The sequence below is a fragment of the Lepidothrix coronata genome, unplaced genomic scaffold (assembly GCF_001604755.1).
Source record: "Lepidothrix coronata isolate B3197 unplaced genomic scaffold, Lepidothrix_coronata-1.0 Scaffold279, whole genome shotgun sequence".
Lineage (NCBI taxonomy): Eukaryota > Metazoa > Chordata > Aves > Passeriformes > Pipridae > Lepidothrix > Lepidothrix coronata.
This window is the reverse complement of record NW_016690459.1, coordinates 581230-600315: the sequence shown is the minus strand read 5'-3', so window position 1 is coordinate 600315 and position 19086 is coordinate 581230. Positions and strand designations below refer to the sequence as shown.

Sequence of the window (19086 nt, the reverse complement as noted above, 5' to 3'; positions counted from 1 at the left end):
AGGCCTGTCCTGGTTCTCAGCTCAGATACCCGGGGGAACCTTGTGTCACTAAACAAATAATGAACCTGGAAAAAAATCCCAATAAACCCACCAAAACAAGAAAGATCTGCTCCTAGTCAATGCCCAGCTTCCCAAGCGAAGGTGTTGCTTCTTTGGGTATCTAATTCCACATGAAATCCAGCTTGGGATGTGATCATGGCTCTGTCTGACCTGCTGCCTTCTGCAGAGAGAAAACACCCAGGGCTTCCATCACTCTGGGCTCTCTCCCTGGTTCAGGCCCTGCAAGGGCTGTCTTCAAAAATTTGAGATTTAAACATCAGAAAGAAGAAAGCAAGGAAGGGAAAAGCTGGTTAGTCTGTCTGCAATCACGTCTGAGTGCCTGTGTCTCACCTTGTTCCAGTTTTAGGGCAATGCAGGACCCCCAGACACTGTGGAAAGCCAGCAAGTGAATAAAAGCAACGCAGTTTTTCTTATGGAAAAGCAACACCCCCGACCTGGCAAAACCAAAAACCCCCAATGACACAAGCTCCTCAAAAGATCAACCCATCCCCACACAGCTGACCCTCCTCTCTGTCCCAGCTGCCTCATCCCTCTTGACAACACCTGCACATGCTCAAACTCACACCCCCCTTCCTCCCCCCCAGTGCCATAATTTCATAGGAAATTTCATAGGAAACCCCAAATCCATCACTTCCCACCACCTTTTTGGTGCACAGCCAGTGCTGCCCACCACAGGAACTATAAATCCACGTGATTATCTTACTCTTCAAACTGGAGTTTGGAAATTAAACCCCTTCCTACAGCCTCATCACTTTGTTGTTTTTTTTTCCTTCATCACCCAAAGGGCTCTTTCATTTCCTGGTGTTTCCTGACCATGTTTTCCCTCTTACACATCCCAGTAAACACCCTCCCTCTGGGATGGGGATGGAGCTGGACCAGGCTGGCTTTCCAGCAGGAAGGCTGCCAGCCAGGGACCTGCCTCCCTCTGCTGATGGAAAAGGACACTACAAAGCCAGGGATATGCCAAAAACACCTCCACAAGATCCTGCTGTGGAATAAGCATGAGAGATTCGGCTCAGCTCTTTCCCTGGCACAGGTAGCTTTCCCTGGAGCCAGGATTTAGGCACGGGATTAATAAAGACAAGGGCAGAAAAAAAAAAAAAAAAAAAAAAGAAGGCATTTTTGCTGAAAAACAAAGACCAGTCTCACACAGAGACAGTCTGAAAGCCAGGTCCTCAGTATTTTTAAAACTAGCTTTTATTTTTCCCAAACATAAAGTCTTTCTGGAACACGGCAGCAGGACCAGCCCTGCCCTGCTCTGGCTGGGAAGTGATTTATCCCGGGAAGGTCGGACCCCTCAGCACTGCCCTCAGGCACCTTCCCTCCAAGCTTTGCAGGGGAATTTCAACAGAAGCCAGGGCTGGGCGCTGCTGGGGAGTTGCTGGGCTGTCCCATTCCAGCTGTTTCCCTGTCCCTCCTGGCCAGGCTCGCCCCATCCAGCCCCTCCAAGAGCCGAGCTCACGGGCACTCCCCGCAGTCCGAGATGATCACCTTCTGCTTCGTCTTCCCATCTTTGGTGCCCTGAGCCTTGGAGAAAAAAACAGCAGCAATTAAGGGCACCAAGCTCTTAATTAAGGGCAGGAAGAGGGTCATCTCTGCCTGGACCACCCTGCTGACCAGCACCTACCTCGATCTCCCGCACCACGTCCATGCCCTCCGTCACCTCCCCGAACACCACGTGCTTCCCGTCCAGCCAGTCTGTTTTATCACAGGTGATGAAGAACTGGGAGCCGTTGGTGTTTGGGCCAGAGTTTGCCATCGACACCATGCCTGGGATCAAAGAATGCAGTGCTATGGCTGAGAAGGGAGTGACAGATTCGAGCACATGAGCTGCTACTTTCACCCAAACCCACTCCCATTTCCTGCAAAATGCTCCTGGATTTAGGAGAGCTTCTGAATATCTAAATCCACAGAAACTACTGGAAACCAATTATGTTGACAAACACTTGCAAGCATGAAAGATGGAAAGGGGTAGAAGCTGCTTAGCTATTTTTAGCTGCAGTAACAGCAAAGATGTTTGTAGGGAGATAAACCTGCTTGCCTGTTCCCGCTTTTCATAGTCACGCTGTGACATTCCTCCTTCAAAACAGAACAGGAAGGCAGCTTTGAAATCACTTTTTCATTATGTAACACTGGAAATTAACTGTGTGGTTGGAGAGGGAACGAGGCATTTCTGCTTGGTGACACACAAGGGGCTGACCAGGGCAGATCACACGGTGGCAGACGCATCTGGCCAACGTAGATCATAACTCAGGGCCAGTACTACCAACGTGGTGCAAGACAAAACAGCCCAAATGTGGCCCCTAGATGATATTAAACGATTTTCTCTCCTGTTCCTGCCTGGAGATGAGCTTTACCTGGCCCTGTGTGTTTGAGAATGAAGTTTTCATCATCAAACTTCTTCCCGTAGATGGATTTGCCTCCGGTGCCGTTGTGGTTGGTGAAGTCGCCGGCCTGGCACATGAACTGGGGGATGACGCGGTGGAAGCTGCTCCCTTTGAAGCCAAATCCTTTCTCGTGGGTGCAGAGGCAGCGGAAATTCTCTGCAGGGGGGGCAAAGGGGAGAGAGGTGAGAGCTGTGACACTGCTGGAAGCCACCACGGCAGGGAGGCAGAACCTTCTCCCCACCTGCGGTCATGGGCACCACATCCGAGCGCAGGAGGATCCGCAGCCGCCCCGCGGGTTTGTTCCCAATCTTGATGTCCATGTAAACCTGAGGGTTGACCCGGGATTTCTTGGCAGGAGGCTCGTCCTGGGCAGGAAAAGAAACAAAAGCAAGTTTTGATGACACTCCTCTGCTGTGCCTCCAGAGATGGCCAGTCTCACGCTCTCAGACTTTGGAATAGTGGGGATACAGATGGCTGGGATTGTTTTTCCTACCTCTTGTGCCTCTGGTTTGGGGGCCTCTGTTCCTCCCTCCTCTTTGTTCTCCTCCAAAGTCTTCCCTGAAAACTTCTTCAGCCACTCGTCATCTGACCACACTGTGACAGCAAAAGGAAAAGTCAGAGCACAGGAATTGATCCAAAAGGCCACACCTGAGTTTATGAACAAAGCTCTGAACATCCACAGGGATGTTCTCCCCCTCCCAGGCGCCAACTCACCAGGCCTGGATGATCCTTCTTTAATTCGCATGGGTTTGGCCAAGTTCACACGGATGGTCCTGCCAAAGAGCTCAGACTCATTCTGCAGAGGGAAAAAAAGCACAACAAAGCCCACCCAAAGGTATAAAATCACCGTGCCCCCCAAAATCCCCACAGAGGTCAGAGGAGGACAGAGCCTGTGTTCTCTCTGCAGCCCACAGCACAGAGGGCAGCAAAGCCACAGGTCTCTGAGGGTGAATGGGAACAGGGTCCATACCATGTTGTCAATTGCTGCCGCTGCATCCTGCCAAGAAATCAAAATAAAATAATTATTATCCTTTCTTCTCTCCCTTTAAAAGCAAGGCTAAGCATAGACATGCCCCAGCACTTCATTACAGAAAAGGCTGCCAGATTTTCCTAAACCTCATCTGCCCCAGGGCTGATGGATCTCCCAAGAGCCGTATCCAAACCAGGATCTGGGTCTCATCTTCCAACAACCCAGTAAATCCATTTTATTTAAGATGCTTAATTGCTGACACCAGCACTTGGGAGAGGAGGAGAGATCTGTGCATGAAGCCCAGGACAGACCATAAGAAGACAAATATATGACAGCCCGTGCTGCCCATGAAGCCAAGAAACCCACCCAGGGACGATGGCAGGGAGGGGTTCGGGCCAGCAGCAGCTTCAGCCCAAAAGAAAATGGGAAAAGCGGGAACTTGGAAAAGCAGGAACTTGGAAGAGCAGAACAACATCTCCCACTGCCGGAGAGTGATTCAATGCTGTGGTAGGTATAAGCCCCACCCGCTTCCATGGACTGTCTCCAAAGGGAAGAGGATCCATCCCAAAACCCCAGGGGAGGAAAAGCCCGGAGCAGCCCCAGCATTTGCCCCTTCCTCACCTCCGCCAGCTCAAACTCCACGAAGGCGAATCCCCGGTGCTTTTCTGGAGGGAGAGAAGCGAGAGGGTCACGGGCAGCACAGACACACCGGTCCCACGGAGCGACGGGGGTCCCATCCCATCCCATCCCATCCCATCCCCATCCCCGGGAAAACCGCACGCCGGGGATGCCCCGCTGTGCCCAGCCCTGCCAGCACGCACCCGTCTCGTAGTCCAGCGGGATCTGGATGTCGGTGATGTCTCCGAAGGGGATGAAGGCGGCGTGCAGCACCTTCTCGTCCACCTCCTCGGCCAGCCCGCCTGCGGGGCACCGGGCAGCGGTCACCGGGCAGCGCCGGGCACCGCCGGCCCCGCTCGGGGCACCCCCGGCCCCGCCACTCACCCACGTACAGCACCCGCTTGGTGGCCGCCATCGCGCCCCGGTGCCCCCGGAACGGGTCGGGACGGGACGACCCGCCCCGGAACGGCGCCATCGCCCCGCCCTCGGGAGCGAAGGATGGGCGGTGCGGGCGGCGGGTTCCGCGGGGGATTGTGCTGGGAGAGCTCCCGGGAAGCTGCCTCCCTGGCACGTGCCACCCACCAGCTTCCAGGCTTTTCCTGAGCCGCTTTTTCCTGTTACTGCGAGGGGGAGTGTGCCTTCCCCCTGGACTCCTGCATGAACGCCACCAACCACGCCATCCTGCAGTCCCTGGTCAGCGCAACCCAAAAGGACAGACCCGGGGGGACACTGAGGGTCCTGGGGAGCAGTAGGAGCCCGGTGGGTCCTGATGGAGAACAGGGTTTTGGGATGAGCATGGCTGGGTTTGAGGGTGTTCGGGTCAGATGGTGCAGTTCAGCTGCTGGTCCAGATAAAGTATTTGTAGGTGCATCCACCTCTAGATGTGTGCTCACACATCTGGATGGGTACTTGCACATCTGGATGGGTGCTCGCAGGCTGGTCCCCACCACAGGGTCACGGGAGGTTCTGATACAGCATTTCAAGGCATTCATGGAGAAACAAAGTGTGAGGGCACACAGGTCACCAGCTCTGCCCATCGCCCTGAGCCGACGCGTTCACCTCCACCCCGAACAAGGAGTTGAACTCGATGATCCTGGAGGTCTCCTCCAACCTCAGCAGTTCCGTGGTTCTTTCTGTCAGAATTAAAGTATATTTCCATGATGCTTTTTATTATCCCAAAGGATCACTCAAAACAGCCTGCAAAGCACTTATGGGCCCCAGCACCAGAACACAGCCACCTTTAGTGTATAAAGTAGCACCAGAACCATTGAACACCCAGGTGAAAATTTGGAAACCTAAACAAAGAACAGCAGAGCTTTTCCTTAAGAGCAGACAGCAAAAAAGGAAGCCCAAACCCTTGTACTCTTCAGATGAAAATACCTCCCAAACCCTTCTCTTAGATCACTGCTTACAGACATCACCCTTTCATACATTGCCCAAGGCATAATTTTAACACAGCTGCCTCAAAACACTCATCATCCAAAATTAACCAGCAGAATAACTCAAACATCAATTTAATATATTCACCACCTGATAACTGCCCATCAGTTTAATTTCACAAAACCACACCACATTTATTTATCAAATAGAGAGAAATGACAACAAGCACAGAGCAAGTTTATTCCTTTATTGATAAATGTTTCCCAAACTTTCCAAACTGGATTGTTCAATTAAACACAAACCCACAAAAATACTTCCAGCCTAAAATCCTCAACGTCCTCCTTAGAAGACACAAGGGGTAGCTCTGTTCTGACAAAGGAACCCCCATTCTGGTTTTGGAAACCTCGAGCTTCAGAGTTGGCTTTTTAAATAAGATCTTGAAGATTAATTTACAAAATGCAATATAACTATGTGATATGATGCATGGCATTGAGATCTGCAGGACAGTGAAGGATCTTCAAACATCTTCAGCTGATGTCTAGGAAGGGGCTATTTGGCTTCTTTGTATCCTACAGGAAAACGGGGAGACAAGTTACTCACACACAGCATCCCTGCTCCAGGCTAGGGAACATTCCTGAACTACAAATAAGGACTGCAATATAATTTGGAAGGTATGGAGAAGCTGTTCACAGTTGTCAGATGATCAGAAATTGCAATTCTCCACAAGAAACTCAAATTCTTTACTAAATCAGCCAGTGACCGGAGCCACTGAGAAATATACGGATGAAAATAAGAATCCCAATCATTCTTCACCAGCTTGAGTTGTGACATGTGACTACAACAGCTTCACAAGAAGTTCTGGGGATGTCAGTTCCAGACAATCCACAGGAAAATGGATCATCAAAAGCAAGAGCAGGCATTTGAAGAATCAAAAACCTTACTCAGAAGTTAAATGAGAGCCAGCTCCAAATACAGGTGACACCATTTGTGTGAACAAACCTGTGCCCTGAATTGACATTCCGGACACCAGCACTTTATAACAGATACTGAAGGCAGATGGTTTTCAGGATAAGGAATGGGCATTAACAACCTGTTTAGCCTCAAAGTCCCTAGAGCACCTTGTGTGTCTCCCATTTCCCACATCAGCAGTTCCACAGGACTCATCCCAAAGCTTTAGTCCTTCCTGGACATGTCAGCTGCAAGGGACACTTCAGGGACTTATACAACAGCTTTCTGATGCTTAAATAAAATAAGGTATGTGAAGAACATTAAGTTTTACATAAGGATTCCATAGGGAGAAACTACATTAGGAGTTTTTTGTTTGTTTATAAAGAGGGGACTAAAATCAGACGAGTGCTGGACACAGCCCTGCACGGGGCCTCCAGACTGGATTGGTCACTAACAATCCTGTTTTATTTACTGATTCTGGAAGCTTCTAAGTGAAGCTGAGGACGGAGACACTCACCAGTCATCCTGGTTCAAGAGGTAGCAGCAACCACACCCACTTTCTGGGCAGCTTCTTTCTTGGCTTGGTGAGCCTGCAACACGGCCACGGCCTCCTCCACCTCGGGGAGACAAACCCAGTGAGACCTTCTCCCTCCGAGCCCCCCAGAGCCACCCCACCGAAGGGAACACACCCGTTTACCTTCGACCGGAGCGACTCCGGAGACTCCAGCATGTGCAGCAGCTCGGAGTTGTCAATCTCTAGCAGCATTCCTGTGATCTTCCCAGCGAGGCTGGGGTGCATAGCTTGGATCAGAGGGAACAAACGTTCTCCTGAGGGGAAAAGGAGTTCAGAGGAGTTTCGATTAAAGACTCATTTTTGATGTCGGAGGGGATTTCCAGATGGGAAGTCATCTGTGAGCACTGGAGTTTCACTTACCCAGCATCTGTTTCTGCTCCTGGGGAGGGGCAGCAGCCAGCATGGAGGCTGTCAGTGGCTCCTGGCCCTGCACATGCACTGCGGGCTGAGGTGCCTATAAAGGACAGACATGAGGGTTCTGAAACAGGCAATAGGCTGATTCCTTCATATTTAGACAATACTAAGGTATTCCCTCCTAAAACACAATCTTTGTCAAGCCCACAGCACACTTAATTTCCAGAGAAGGACAGGTAAGGTGCCCTTGGTTCACAAACACGCTTCCTGCAAGTCCTGAGCTCAAAACCCCATAATGTCATACATGGGCACTGTAAACCTTACAAAAACAGGATCAAACATTGTGAGACACTGAGAAAGAGCAACATCCACACCTGCCTTTTTCACAATGCAGAGGGTTTGCGGGAGAAGCAAACTGTGCTTTCAGTGATACTCTGGTGAGGACTTGGCAAAGAGGAGAGAGAATAAATGGTTGCAAAATGGGAACAAAGAAGCGAGAAAAATATCCTTACAGGAAACCTGGGCAAAAAAGGGCGTGGGACCACAAGACAGATAAACCAATCAGCGTGCCCCTGGCAAAGGCACAACTGCCAGCTTTTTAAATTCCAAATTATGCCTGTCTGGGTTATAAAAGTCACTTAAGTTTCTATAAAAACACTTCAGTTGCATGTGAAACCTGCTCCCTGAAGTAACTGCAGGGACTTCCCAGCCCAGCCCCTGGAGTTACCTGCAGAGGTTGGACACCTGGGTGTGGGCTGCGGACACTTGAGGCATATTTGTAAGGAGGGACAGCTCTGGGAGCAGGGGCAGCTACAGGTGGACGGGGAGCCAAATTCTGTGCTGCTGTGCCAACACCTGCAAAGGAAGGAGGACAGAGTGACAAACACCTCCAGCGACACGCAAGCAAGTTGGGATGTCTGGTATTAACTGCTGAATCCAAACCATGCTCTGCACAGTAATAATCCTTTAGAAAGCAGTCTTCAAACTGTAACTTGCTACTTTATTAGTGGGCTATTCTCCCTAGGACTAATCCATAGATTCCATATCTTGTGTTTTTCAGCTATTCACCAGAATAAAATGAATTTGGGCGCTCTACTCTCAAAGTAAAATTCATAACCTACGGAGACTTCTGTTGTTTTTTTGAGTGCTTAAGTGTTGCAGAGGTGTAGAGATGAGTCCCAAACCAGTGGAAAACAACCCATCTGGATTTCCACTGCTGTGCTGTAGCACCGACTGTCCCCCAGACCTGCACTGCACAGCGAGGAACAGGAAAGAGTCGGGTGCTGGCTCTGCCCCTTGCTCCAGGTGACCTTTGGTTGTCCCATATCTGACAACCATCTTTGGAAGCGGAAGTCAAGTCTCCATAGCATGCTCCTCCCTCCCTCCAGGACAAGGGGAATGGCCTGGGAGCAGATCCCTTACCAACTCGCTGGGCAGCAGCCGGGAGGCCACGGGAGGCCGGAGCATTGGCAGGGGCCAGATGGCGCAGGGCTGGCCGGGGTCCCGACTGGCGCATGGCATTGGGCATTCCCTGGAAGCCTGATGGAAAACACGGGGGGAGATCCTCAGAACAGAACCAACTGGCAAGCAAGAACAGTCAGCTACAGGGGTTGTGCGTGGAAAGGAAAGCACGGATTGTTCCCGTTGGGAAGTACAGCCACCAAAGGGTCATACAACCAAAACAGCCTCCGGCACGCTCACCTTGAGGTCTTCCTCCTTGCTGCCAGCGTGGGTTGGGTCTCATCTGTGTCATTTGGTTGGGTGCATAGTAAGTGGGTCTACTCTGAGCCTGAAGAAAGATCAGACAAGCTCAAAGGCAACATCTAAGTGAATCACAAACATTGTTTACAACATGTTTTGGCAGTGGTTGCCAGGACTCAACACTCAAGTCAGATTAAGAGAACAGGCAGCTGGCAAGTCACAGAATTAACCCCACTGACTGTGCCCCTTATTAGGAGTTATTTGCTTACAGACATAAGAAAGGCTCAATGAGATTAAGGCCACTGAACCAACAAACCTCTAAGGTTAAAGAACCCACACTGGCTCAGCTCACCTGGGGCACAGCAGGCATGAAATACCCCCCAGCAGCAGGCTGGAACTGGTTAATGATTGTGTTGGCAGGCAAGGCTCTCATCCCAGCGATGCGCTGCATGTACTGGTTCGTGAGATGGGCCTTTCTCTCCTCCTTCCTCTGTGCCAGTGCCACATACAATGGCTTGGAGCCCACAATCCGCCCGTTCATCTCTGTCACAGCTTTCGTAGCTTCCTCTGGAGAGGAAAAGCAGACAAAGCCAAACCCTTTGCTCCGTCCATCTTCCAGCATCACCTGCAGTAAAGATCAATTGCTAGTGGAGGACCAGCAGCACAACTTAGCCTAAGAATCACTGTTTTTTTAAATTTCAGGCAGGTAGGACATAACTGTTGCAGAGGTGTAGAGGCAGGTACTCAATGGAGAGTCACTTGTCTGGATTTGCTCTGCTTTGCTGTCAGCACCATGTGTCCCCAGGCCCACACTGCGCAGTAAGGAATGGGAAAGATTTGGTGCAGCTCTAAATGCCATTTCCTGCTCACTGAGAGTCACTTAAACAGGCATGTTTGCCCCTTCCTGCCTCCCCTCTTGATAAAGGAATGAAACTTTCAGTAAAATCCCACCAAGCCCCAAAGAAATCTGTTTATTTACTAGTCCAGATATTTTCAGAACCACTACAACCAGAAGATAAGAACTGCCCTTTAATCCCATGTCAGACAACAGTTCCTTCTTCAGGCTTTAAAACTGAAATACCCCTAAACCCAACAATACCTTGGCACTCGTTATTGACCCAAAAGGTGAGAACTCCTTCCTCAGCTTTTCATCATCTATAGTGTCATCTAGGTTTTTAATGTATAGGTTAACACCCTGGAAGGGAGAGAACAGTAAGACATTCATAACATTAAAGAAAATCTTAAGCACAGGAACAGTTATCCATCTGCCAGAGCTGTAATTTATCTGAAAACTCTTAATTTAGCATCATGTTCCTTTCATACCACCCAAAGCTGAAGGTGTGATAAATGTTGCAAAGGCGTAGAGACAAGTCCCACTGTGGTGAAAGGGAGCTTGTCTGGATTTCCTCTGCTTCCCTGTTGCATCATGTGTCCCCAGTCCAGAACTGTACCTCAAGGAGCGGGGAAGTTTCAGATGCGACCTCTGACATGACCCAGTTCTGCCATAAGTTAGAGACAACAGTGCAGAGTTATGCTGCCTCTTCCCATCCCTCTGGGTTTCCCCATTTGACAGTCAAGGAGACTGCATGCCTGTTTTCTCATGTCCTCCTAAACGCTTTCACTGCCAAGATTATTAACCCTTTGACACCAAATACCATGGAGACACCTTTAACTCCCAGGGTCTCTCACAGGACAATGACTATCTTGTCAACTCTTTTTGAGTCCAGCAATGGGCTGAAAATGGTGCTTAAAATCAGAGAAGGAACAGACTAATCACCTGGTACCGGCTGAGTCTCTCCTGTTTTAGCTGTTCAAACCTTCTCTTCAGCTCTGCCTGGCGCTCAGCCTTCTTCTGTGCTCGGCCCACAAACAGCATTTTCCCATTGATATCCTTCCCGTTCATTTCTTCCACTGCCTGCACAGAGGGTCCAAGAGGAAACTGTCAGCTGCTGAAGCAAGGCAGTTCCTGTAAGGAACAGGTCTGCCCAGAGCTCACGTTGTATCCTGCCCGTCAGTCAATAAATCAAAGTTTGCACGTTACCTTTGCACTGTTTCTGCGTGACAACGGGCTAATTAAAGACAAACTGAAGTTATCAGGACAGATCATGCTGACACAACACCATTGGGAATTTATCCCCACCCCTTCTTGCAAATAAGGCTAAATTTTAATGAGCACACTGCTTAGAGAAGACCATTTTTAAACCGTGTTCTCACTCTAGAAACCATCCCCCTCCTCAAGCCCTGCACTGTAGTGTTTCTCCAGCAATTAACAGTCTTGATTATACCACTGCATGCTGTGGATCTAGGAAACTGGAGAAATGCCAAGTTACCCTTGAATGTCGAGCTAGTAAGGTGCAAAAGGTTTCTAAGTTCCCACATCTAGAAGCAGTTATGCCTGAGGCAGAATTTTCTTTCTTTTCAGAAACAGGCTCCCATGACAAACCACGTTTTTCTTCTCTGAAGATACCCAAACAACAAAAATCGGTCCTACCTTGTTAGCTTCTTCATGCTTTTCAAAGCTTACAAAGCCAAAGCCTTTGGATTTTCCAGTGGGGTCTGTCATCACTTTAACACTCAGTGTTTTACCTGTTACCAAGGGACGGGGTTAGTAAAATATCACAGACCTATTTCAAGACTATTAAGCTTCATAAAATAAACCCCAGCCCTCAGCCTCTGCCTCCTGCCCAACATTTGGCACAACTACTCCCACATCTCAGCCTTAAAGTGACCCAGGTAGAGCTACACAGACAGTAGCAGCACTCAAACTACCACAGTTCATGGAATTCAGTCTCATTAAAAGTATTTCTGTATTTACCATATTTGCCAAAGAGCTCCTTTAGTCTTTCATCATCCATGTCATCCCCAAAGTTTTTAATATAAACATTGGTGAATTCTTTTGCCTTGGCTCCCAGCTCAGCCTCCCGCTCCTTACGAGACTTGAATCTCCCAACAAATCTGCAAGAAAGAATGAAAATCCCAATAAACAGATTGTCTTCAAGAGTGGAAGAACAATGTGTGACTTGCAGCGAGGCAAAAAAATGAGTGTGTAGTAGGAGCTGGGAATGGGGACAAGAAAGGGGTGACAGCAGAGGACAACAAACGGGCCCCAGACCAACCAGAAAAATCACCTGTCCTATGGTCAGCCAAGGACGCCCACCCAGCTCTGCACCTCTGTCCTGTCCATAGAACCCACCCCGCCCGCTAGCAGAGAGGTGGCAAATCAAGGCTTGGTCAGGGAAACCCACCAGTCCTGGAATGGAGGGGTAGCAGGCCATGGCTTGGGCAGGGTCACTCACCAGCCCTGTAGTGGAGAGGTAGCAGGCCAAGGCTTGGGCCAGGAGAACCAGTGCCTTGTGTGTCCCTGTTAATACCGAGATGCCTCCCGGAGCATGTGAGCGCTGCTGCTGCCGGCTGTGACACTCACACTTTGCGGTCGTTGAGCAGCATGCCGTTCATCTTCTCGATGGCTCTATCTGCAGCATCCTGGGTCTCAAAGTGCACAAAAGCGTAGCCCTTAGAGCCATTCTCATCACACACCACCTGCAACACGGGCAAGGAAAACAAAACGTCAGCCCTCTGGACGTGGTGCCTCCTCTGTCACGTTCACGTGAAAATATCTTACTGCCCGGGGCACGACAAAGACAGCGTCTGTGTTTCAGACTTCACGACCAGATCTGACACGACTTCAGCAATGCCCCAGCTTCTGGCCGACTCTGCCTTTCAGACTCTGCTCCTCATCTGGTGAAAGGTGCCCCTTCCACTTCCTACACTGAACTGTCTGATCCTGTCCCCGCCACAGCAGAATTGGACAAAGTTACCACATCTCTCACCTTGCAGGACAAAATGTTTCCAAACGCTGAGAATGTGTCATAAAGTGCCTTGTTATCAATGGATTTGTCCAGATTCTTAATGAAGACATTCCCAACCCCTGACTTCCTCAAGGAAGGGTCCCTCTGAGACCACATGATGCGAATGGGTTTTCCTTTGATCACATCAAAATTCATGGTATCTAGAGCTCGCTCGGCTGCAAGAGAAGCCAAGAACAGATTTATGTGGTTGGTTAAAGAATAAAAAGGTTTCCATCAGGTGGGTGATCATTTCCTCTGAATTTTACCCAGCTCATGGAGACATTTGGGCTATTATCACAGGTGACCAATGGCTTTTAATTCAATGTTTCAAAGGAGATCTTGCAGCACAGTCACTAGACATGTTAAGTATATAAAAGGTTTCACAGACTATTTAAACTTACATTATAGCAATATTTTAACCAGCACAGTAAAATGGATGTCAAAGAGCCTGGGGTCTATTAGCTATATTCATAATTATTATAAAGGTAAATTGCTCCATCAAAAGGAGGAAAGGAAATTCAGGAAAGCCTGTTAAAAAATAGAAGCGATAAAAGTGACTGTTTGGCTGTTTTTCTTTTCATGAAACTCATATCTACCCGTACTCATTTCTATTCAGAGAAAGGATCATCCCCCTGTCAGGTCAGGGGAAATGTGCACGAACACGTGGCTGGCAGGGAGGACAACATGAGTCAGCTTCTACAACTTCTGTGGCCGAAAAATGATTCCCAAGTTGCTCAAGCTAAAGATGACAGCAAGAGTTGACAAAATTCTGGGAAAAAAAGTCCATATACCCAATCTGACTAAAGGGAAGTGTTTATCTAAACTCTCAAAGCCCAGCACTGTCATTCTAACCTACACTGAAACCCCCCTCCATGGTGCTATTTCTGCTGCCTACTGGTATATTAAAAGGATCATTACGTACACACATCAGGATCTTGTTCATAAAATTGAGATGCTTGGATTGTTCTGGGCCAGAAAACACTCCCAGCATGGAGTGAGCCGAGAGAAAGAAAGACTCTTAATTCCCAGCATGAAGCAGAGAAAGAGATGGAAAGACATGCATTAAAATCAAGGAATATTAACAGGGCAGAACCAAGGTTTTCCAAATTTGTTTGGCTCAGTTCTTCCAGGCCACCTTCACCCTATAATACTTGCTGATTAAATTTTAGGAGCAGAAAATTCAATTCAAGCAGCTTCTTTCCTTCCTCTGCTTGTGCAGAGTAACTACTTAGTATGTCCCAAAACTACCTCTAGGAACTCCAATGGGACATTGCCTACCAAAGCCTCCTGCACTTCCTTCCCCCTTCAACTACTGCATGGAAATTTCTCAGAATTTTTCATGTGCTTTGAAATGTTTTTTTGCTTCTTAAATCGAAGTGGGGCCATCACTGTTTCCCCCAGTCCTTCACACATAAATCCAGCTGGAAACAAGCTCTGCTGGACTTCATTCCTGAAGGAGCCAGCCTTGAAAAACAACAATAATTTAAGGATTCTACCGGCTCTGTTTAGTCAAAGGTGTTAAGTGCAATTAACTGCCATGCTAAAATGATTTCTCAGCTGCTGCTCCAAGCCCATGCAACCGAGGTTCTTCCCGCAGTCCATTCCTGGTAGGCAGTTTAGCAGCCGACCTGGTCCAGCTTGTCAAATTTGGCAGTGTTTATTTATAGCAGGCAGAGGTCCTGCAGAAGTATGTGTTGGCAAGGACACAAACTGGTTGTATATACCATTTGCAGCAGAAACAGGCTCCTGCTGAAAGGTGACAAGCAGATGCAGCAGCGGCATGTAACCAGAGGGAACTGTGAAGGCTCCACAGAGCCAGCGAGGTCCAGAGGAGTGAGGAACTCCCAGTCCTTTCAAGCTTCCTAAGCATATACTTAAGCAGATACTATTGCACTGCTCTTTCAATAGGTTGCTACTGTTCCACTCTATCGTTACACTCCTCTTAAATTCCCTCAGACACTTCTTGTGAGCAGTGAAAGCCCTACATGGATTGAGGGAGGTGTGCCATACCCAGAGGTGGAAATGCAATCCCCATTCCACCAGGACCTCAGAAAACCTGTAAAGGATCAGCAGGACTTCTGTGAGTGACTCACATTAAGCACATCTGATTCATTTCCTTAATCTGAGCAAACACCTTCTCGTTTTCTTCTATTTAAGACACAAAGCTTCAGTTATTTCAGTTCCTGTATCTGTTTCTCTCCCACCGGTTCCTGTCATCCTTCCAGCAGACTCAAATGCAACTCATAAAGAACACTATACACACTCTTAACCCCTTCCAGGCTTCCTTTTCATTCCTCTTCCATGGCCTTCTGGATAGGGAAAGCATATGAACACTCACTGCAGTTTGCCTCAGGCCTCAAAGTAATTAACCTCCCTTACAGGCTCCCAGAGCTAACACAATGCTGGAATTAGTGACTGTGGTTGAGCAGCAAGAAGACAGATAACCACACACATAAAGATTCATCCAGGAGAAACCCCACACAAGTCTTACTCTAAAACACAGATGCTCTGCAAACCCCGGGGCTCTCACTTAGGTCACCAAGCAAAAAAGGCTGACAACCCAAGCACACGGCACAGATTTAACCACTTATTTTTTAAAAAAGTGAGGGTGCACACAGAACACACTTAAATCCCTCAGTCACTGAAACTACAACGAAATGCTGCTGCAATGAAGCACTATGTCAGCCCCCACTCTTCCCTTTTAACTCCACACTTGCATTTACATTACACAGGTCTTCCCTTACACTGCCTTCTCTTCAAGGAAGGGAAGAGTGAAAAAGTTTCTCTGTACTCTTCTACACCTTGCTTCTTTAGAGACTCTTATCTATTCCCAGCTCCGGGTTCCTTCTTGGCTTGGGAAGCATTCTGTTTCCTCTGCTTTCAGAACATCTTATCTCTGTAGCCATATTAAAGTTTCTCTGCTTCATTACCTGAGTTGTCATGTCATGACTGTCAATGTTAGGAAACCCTGGAATGGAATTAAATTGCACGAGGAACACATGAAAAGGGAAATTCAGCTTTTCTTTCAAATTAAATGAGTTTGTTTTCTTTCCCTTCTTCACAGTCAGAAAGAATAAATATTAAAAACTACAGCTGAGCCTGAACTAGCCAGAACTTTGAAGTGTTTCCTTACTCTGCCTATCACAGTAAAACAGGCTCAGTATCCAGCATTCCCTGGTTACTACAGCAAAGAACTGCCATCAAAACCAGCAGAGCTCATTTTCCCTAAAAACAACCTCTCTGCAGCAGACTGACAGTTAGACAAAGCATGTCCAGAAAGCAGCTCCCTCCGGGGTCAAGCATCACTCCACCACCTAACAAAAATGTAAAGAAAAACACAAGCTTTGACCCAGTTTGGACACAGGAACTCTGGGAGTGCAGAGCATGCTCAGGATGTGACAGCGTGAGCTCCTCATGGCTCACGGAATGGGGAAGAGTTCTGGGTACTTGACTTGCTCTGTGGCCATAAGGACACAGTCCTACTCACCACACAAAATGAGTTAAAACACTGTTCTCTTCAGGTTTACAAAGCACTCATCCTTCCACAAAAGGTGCCAGGGACATGTAAACCATCAGGTATCACCCTCTTTTAACACCTACTGCCACTTCAAACATACAATGTGTCCATAAGAACTTCTCTAAAAGTTTGCAGAGCACAAAACTTCCTGATTAAGAGGTATTTTGTAGCACCTCCTCTCACTCACAAATCAAACCAGATCCCTACAGTGCTCCAGAACATGTTTTCACAAATTTAGTGCAATGAAGTCCAAGTGGATTTCTGATTATGCATTCCTGGAAGAAAACACAGATCCCCACTCCTCTCAGGAAGCCTCGTTCAGGCAGGGCTTTGTACTGCCACCTTGAAAACATTCCCAATTTCTGCATTTCACAATAAAAACTATAATCTTTGTGTTTTGGAAGGGCTGTTTCATGTTCTGCTGCATTACATGTAGTACAGCAGCTGGTTTTTTTTTTTATTTAAGCAGTTTGCCAGACAGAAGAAACCAGGAGCATTTCAGAGGAGTTTTCAGGAGGGTAGGAGGAGTTTGACTATTTCTCTGTCCCGATATTAACTCAATGATTAGGTTTAAATCACTTGACCTTCTGGGACCTATTAGTAACAAGACACCACTTACTTGGTTTAAGTATCACTTCAAGTGCAGGAGCTTCCTAAAATGTCTGCTGCCTCACCAGGAGCCCAGAATGGTGCAACCTCCCTCTAAATTCCTGCCTATTTATTACCATAAAAGATTACCATGGAATATACTGCAAAGCCACCTATTTGTACGAGGTGCAGAACTTTTCTCCTAAAGCAAGCACGTGTGACCAGCCACTCTTCCCTTTTTACATCATCACTCCACGTGTTAAACAGCTTTGCTACACACACTTTAGGAGAACTTTATCTAGATTTTTGCACCCCATCTCCCCAGCATTTACCTCATCCAAGCTCGGAGTTCTTAGCTTTATTTCTGCTACTTGTTTTTATTTCTCTTACCCTGCAAAATGAGGTTATATAGCCCAGGCAAAGGCAGGTGAGCTGGGATAACTGTACCTTTGCTTTTTCAGCACATGAATGTACCAAAGTGGGTCTATAGGAGGGACTCAGAGCAGACAGGTTCATCAGAGCAGGACAGGACCACATATACGGGCTCTCAGGTTCTTTCCTCCTCACTGAGAAGTTTTAAAACACATAAATACACTGCTTAGTCTGCACAAAAAGCACTTCTGAGAGTTCCATGAAGGAGGAATCATGCAGGGGGGTGCAAGCCAGCTTTTTATCAGCCTGGCAAGAGAAAGGATCAAAAGTGCTCAATCAGATCAGTCCGTATCACAAGGAAAGAGCATGTAGAAGCTACTCTGACCAGGGAGAAGATGAAAGCTCTGTAAAAATGTAAAGCAGGAAAACCTACTGCAGGCTAAAGGAAACTTTACTTGCTGCTCAAGTCTGTGCTATTGTGAACTGATTCTGAATTCAAGGGAAAAGTCCATTCTCAACTATCCTTTGGATGTCTCTGTCACATTTAGGTGCTGCTAAACCACAGCACAGAGCAACAAACTTGCACTAGTCAGCAAGCAAAGCTCTGAAAACTAGGGCAGAAAATGCTGACCCATTTTCCTTCCAGAAAAGACATGTTCTGAAATGACCTCTCCTGTCCCATCTTTCACATGCTGCTTCAGCTCTGGAATACCTACTTGTAGGAAACAAACTGAAGTGGGGAAAAAAAGAAGAGTCTGGCAAGGGTAAATTAACTTGGCTTCTGCATGTGAGACAACCTGGTTTCCCATGGATTGAACAATGCATTTTCTCTCCATTTAAAGCAGGAACACCACTTCCCAAACTGGGAGACATCCAGCTGCTTGCACAAACACAGGAGTTAACCAGATCTGCCAAGTATTACACTGAAGTGAGTGGAACAGCTAGAAGATAAGTATTAACTGAGTATTCAACCAGGGTTGGCTACTCAGAGCTTTTTCTGCTAGGACTGACTGCACAAATACCCACACAAACAGCCCAAAACTACACCAGAATGAAGTGGAACACAGTGAGGATTATTTTTTTATGTGAGGAACCAACACACATCTCCAAAATTTAATACCAGTGCAAGAAATAGATCTATCAGAAATGCTACTAAGATGTGCATTTTTGTAGACACCGAGCAGTAAATATTCCAATTCCAATCACTAGAAAGGGATTACTCACCCCCATACTGCGTTTTGATAGGCATCTACCTTGGCATCACACGCCACCGGCAGTGCGAGTTAGTGGGGAAAAACGAACAAAAAGTTGCAGATGTGGCTGTAATTGTCACTTACCGTCTGCTGGCTGCTGGAAGTTGACATAGGCATAGCCGAGGGACCGGCGGGTGATCATGTCCCTGCAGACCCGAATGGAGAGCACGGGACCAGCGGGGCTGAACTTCTCATAGAGCATGGCCTCGGTGATATCGGGGTGCAGGTCCCCCACGTACAGCGATGCCATCGGGTAACTGCTGGCTGCCGTGTTCATCTTCCCCTCACCGCTCACTCCCGCTGTCGACTAAGCAGTTTTTTGTGGTTTTTTTTTTTGTTTTTTTCCCTCTCGGGGTTTCTATAAGTCAAGCTTCTTATAAATATTTAATTTCGGGGCAACACTCAAAAGTCTTATTTAAAAGCCTGCCTAAGCTGGGGCCTGCAGACACAGCGTGGGGAAGGGAGGTGGGTGTAACGAGGGGGGAGCACTAGCACAAAGAGGGTTGGACAAGCCTG

General features: G+C 47.8%; 2 protein-coding genes across 3 annotated transcripts; both read right to left on the bottom strand.

Annotated features, from left to right (window-relative positions):
- Nucleotides 1-1239: 1239 nt before the first annotated feature.
- On the bottom strand, nucleotides 1240-4482 carry PPIE (peptidylprolyl isomerase E). Of its 2 annotated transcripts, XM_017836523.1 has the most exons (10): nucleotides 4420-4482; nucleotides 4239-4337; nucleotides 4039-4082; nucleotides 3418-3444; nucleotides 3162-3243; nucleotides 2941-3041; nucleotides 2689-2812; nucleotides 2418-2603; nucleotides 1688-1830; nucleotides 1240-1587 (listed from the first exon to the last, which is right to left on the bottom strand). In XM_017836523.1, exons 1-10 carry the CDS (start codon nucleotides 4448-4450, stop codon nucleotides 1519-1521), a joined length of 906 nt encoding a protein of 301 aa, XP_017692012.1. In that variant the 5' UTR covers nucleotides 4451-4482; the 3' UTR covers nucleotides 1240-1518. The 2 variants fall into 2 exon arrangements, with proteins under 2 accessions (XP_017692012.1, XP_017692011.1); XM_017836522.1 differs by having other exon boundaries at nucleotides 2941-3243.
- A 1159-nt stretch (nucleotides 4483-5641) lies between these two features.
- PABPC4 (poly(A) binding protein cytoplasmic 4) lies at nucleotides 5642-19080 on the bottom strand. Its single transcript, XM_017836577.1, has 15 exons — nucleotides 18655-19080; nucleotides 12823-13016; nucleotides 12417-12532; nucleotides 11808-11947; nucleotides 11484-11578; nucleotides 10770-10907; nucleotides 10092-10187; nucleotides 9345-9617; nucleotides 8993-9080; nucleotides 8714-8830; nucleotides 8019-8146; nucleotides 7298-7391; nucleotides 7061-7191; nucleotides 6881-6980; nucleotides 5642-5984 (listed from the first exon to the last, which is right to left on the bottom strand). The coding sequence occupies exons 1-14, from the start codon at nucleotides 18845-18847 to the stop codon at nucleotides 6894-6896; spliced, it is 1890 nt and encodes a 629-aa protein (XP_017692066.1). The 5' UTR covers nucleotides 18848-19080; the 3' UTR covers nucleotides 5642-5984; nucleotides 6881-6893.
- Nucleotides 19081-19086: the final 6 nt, after the last annotated feature.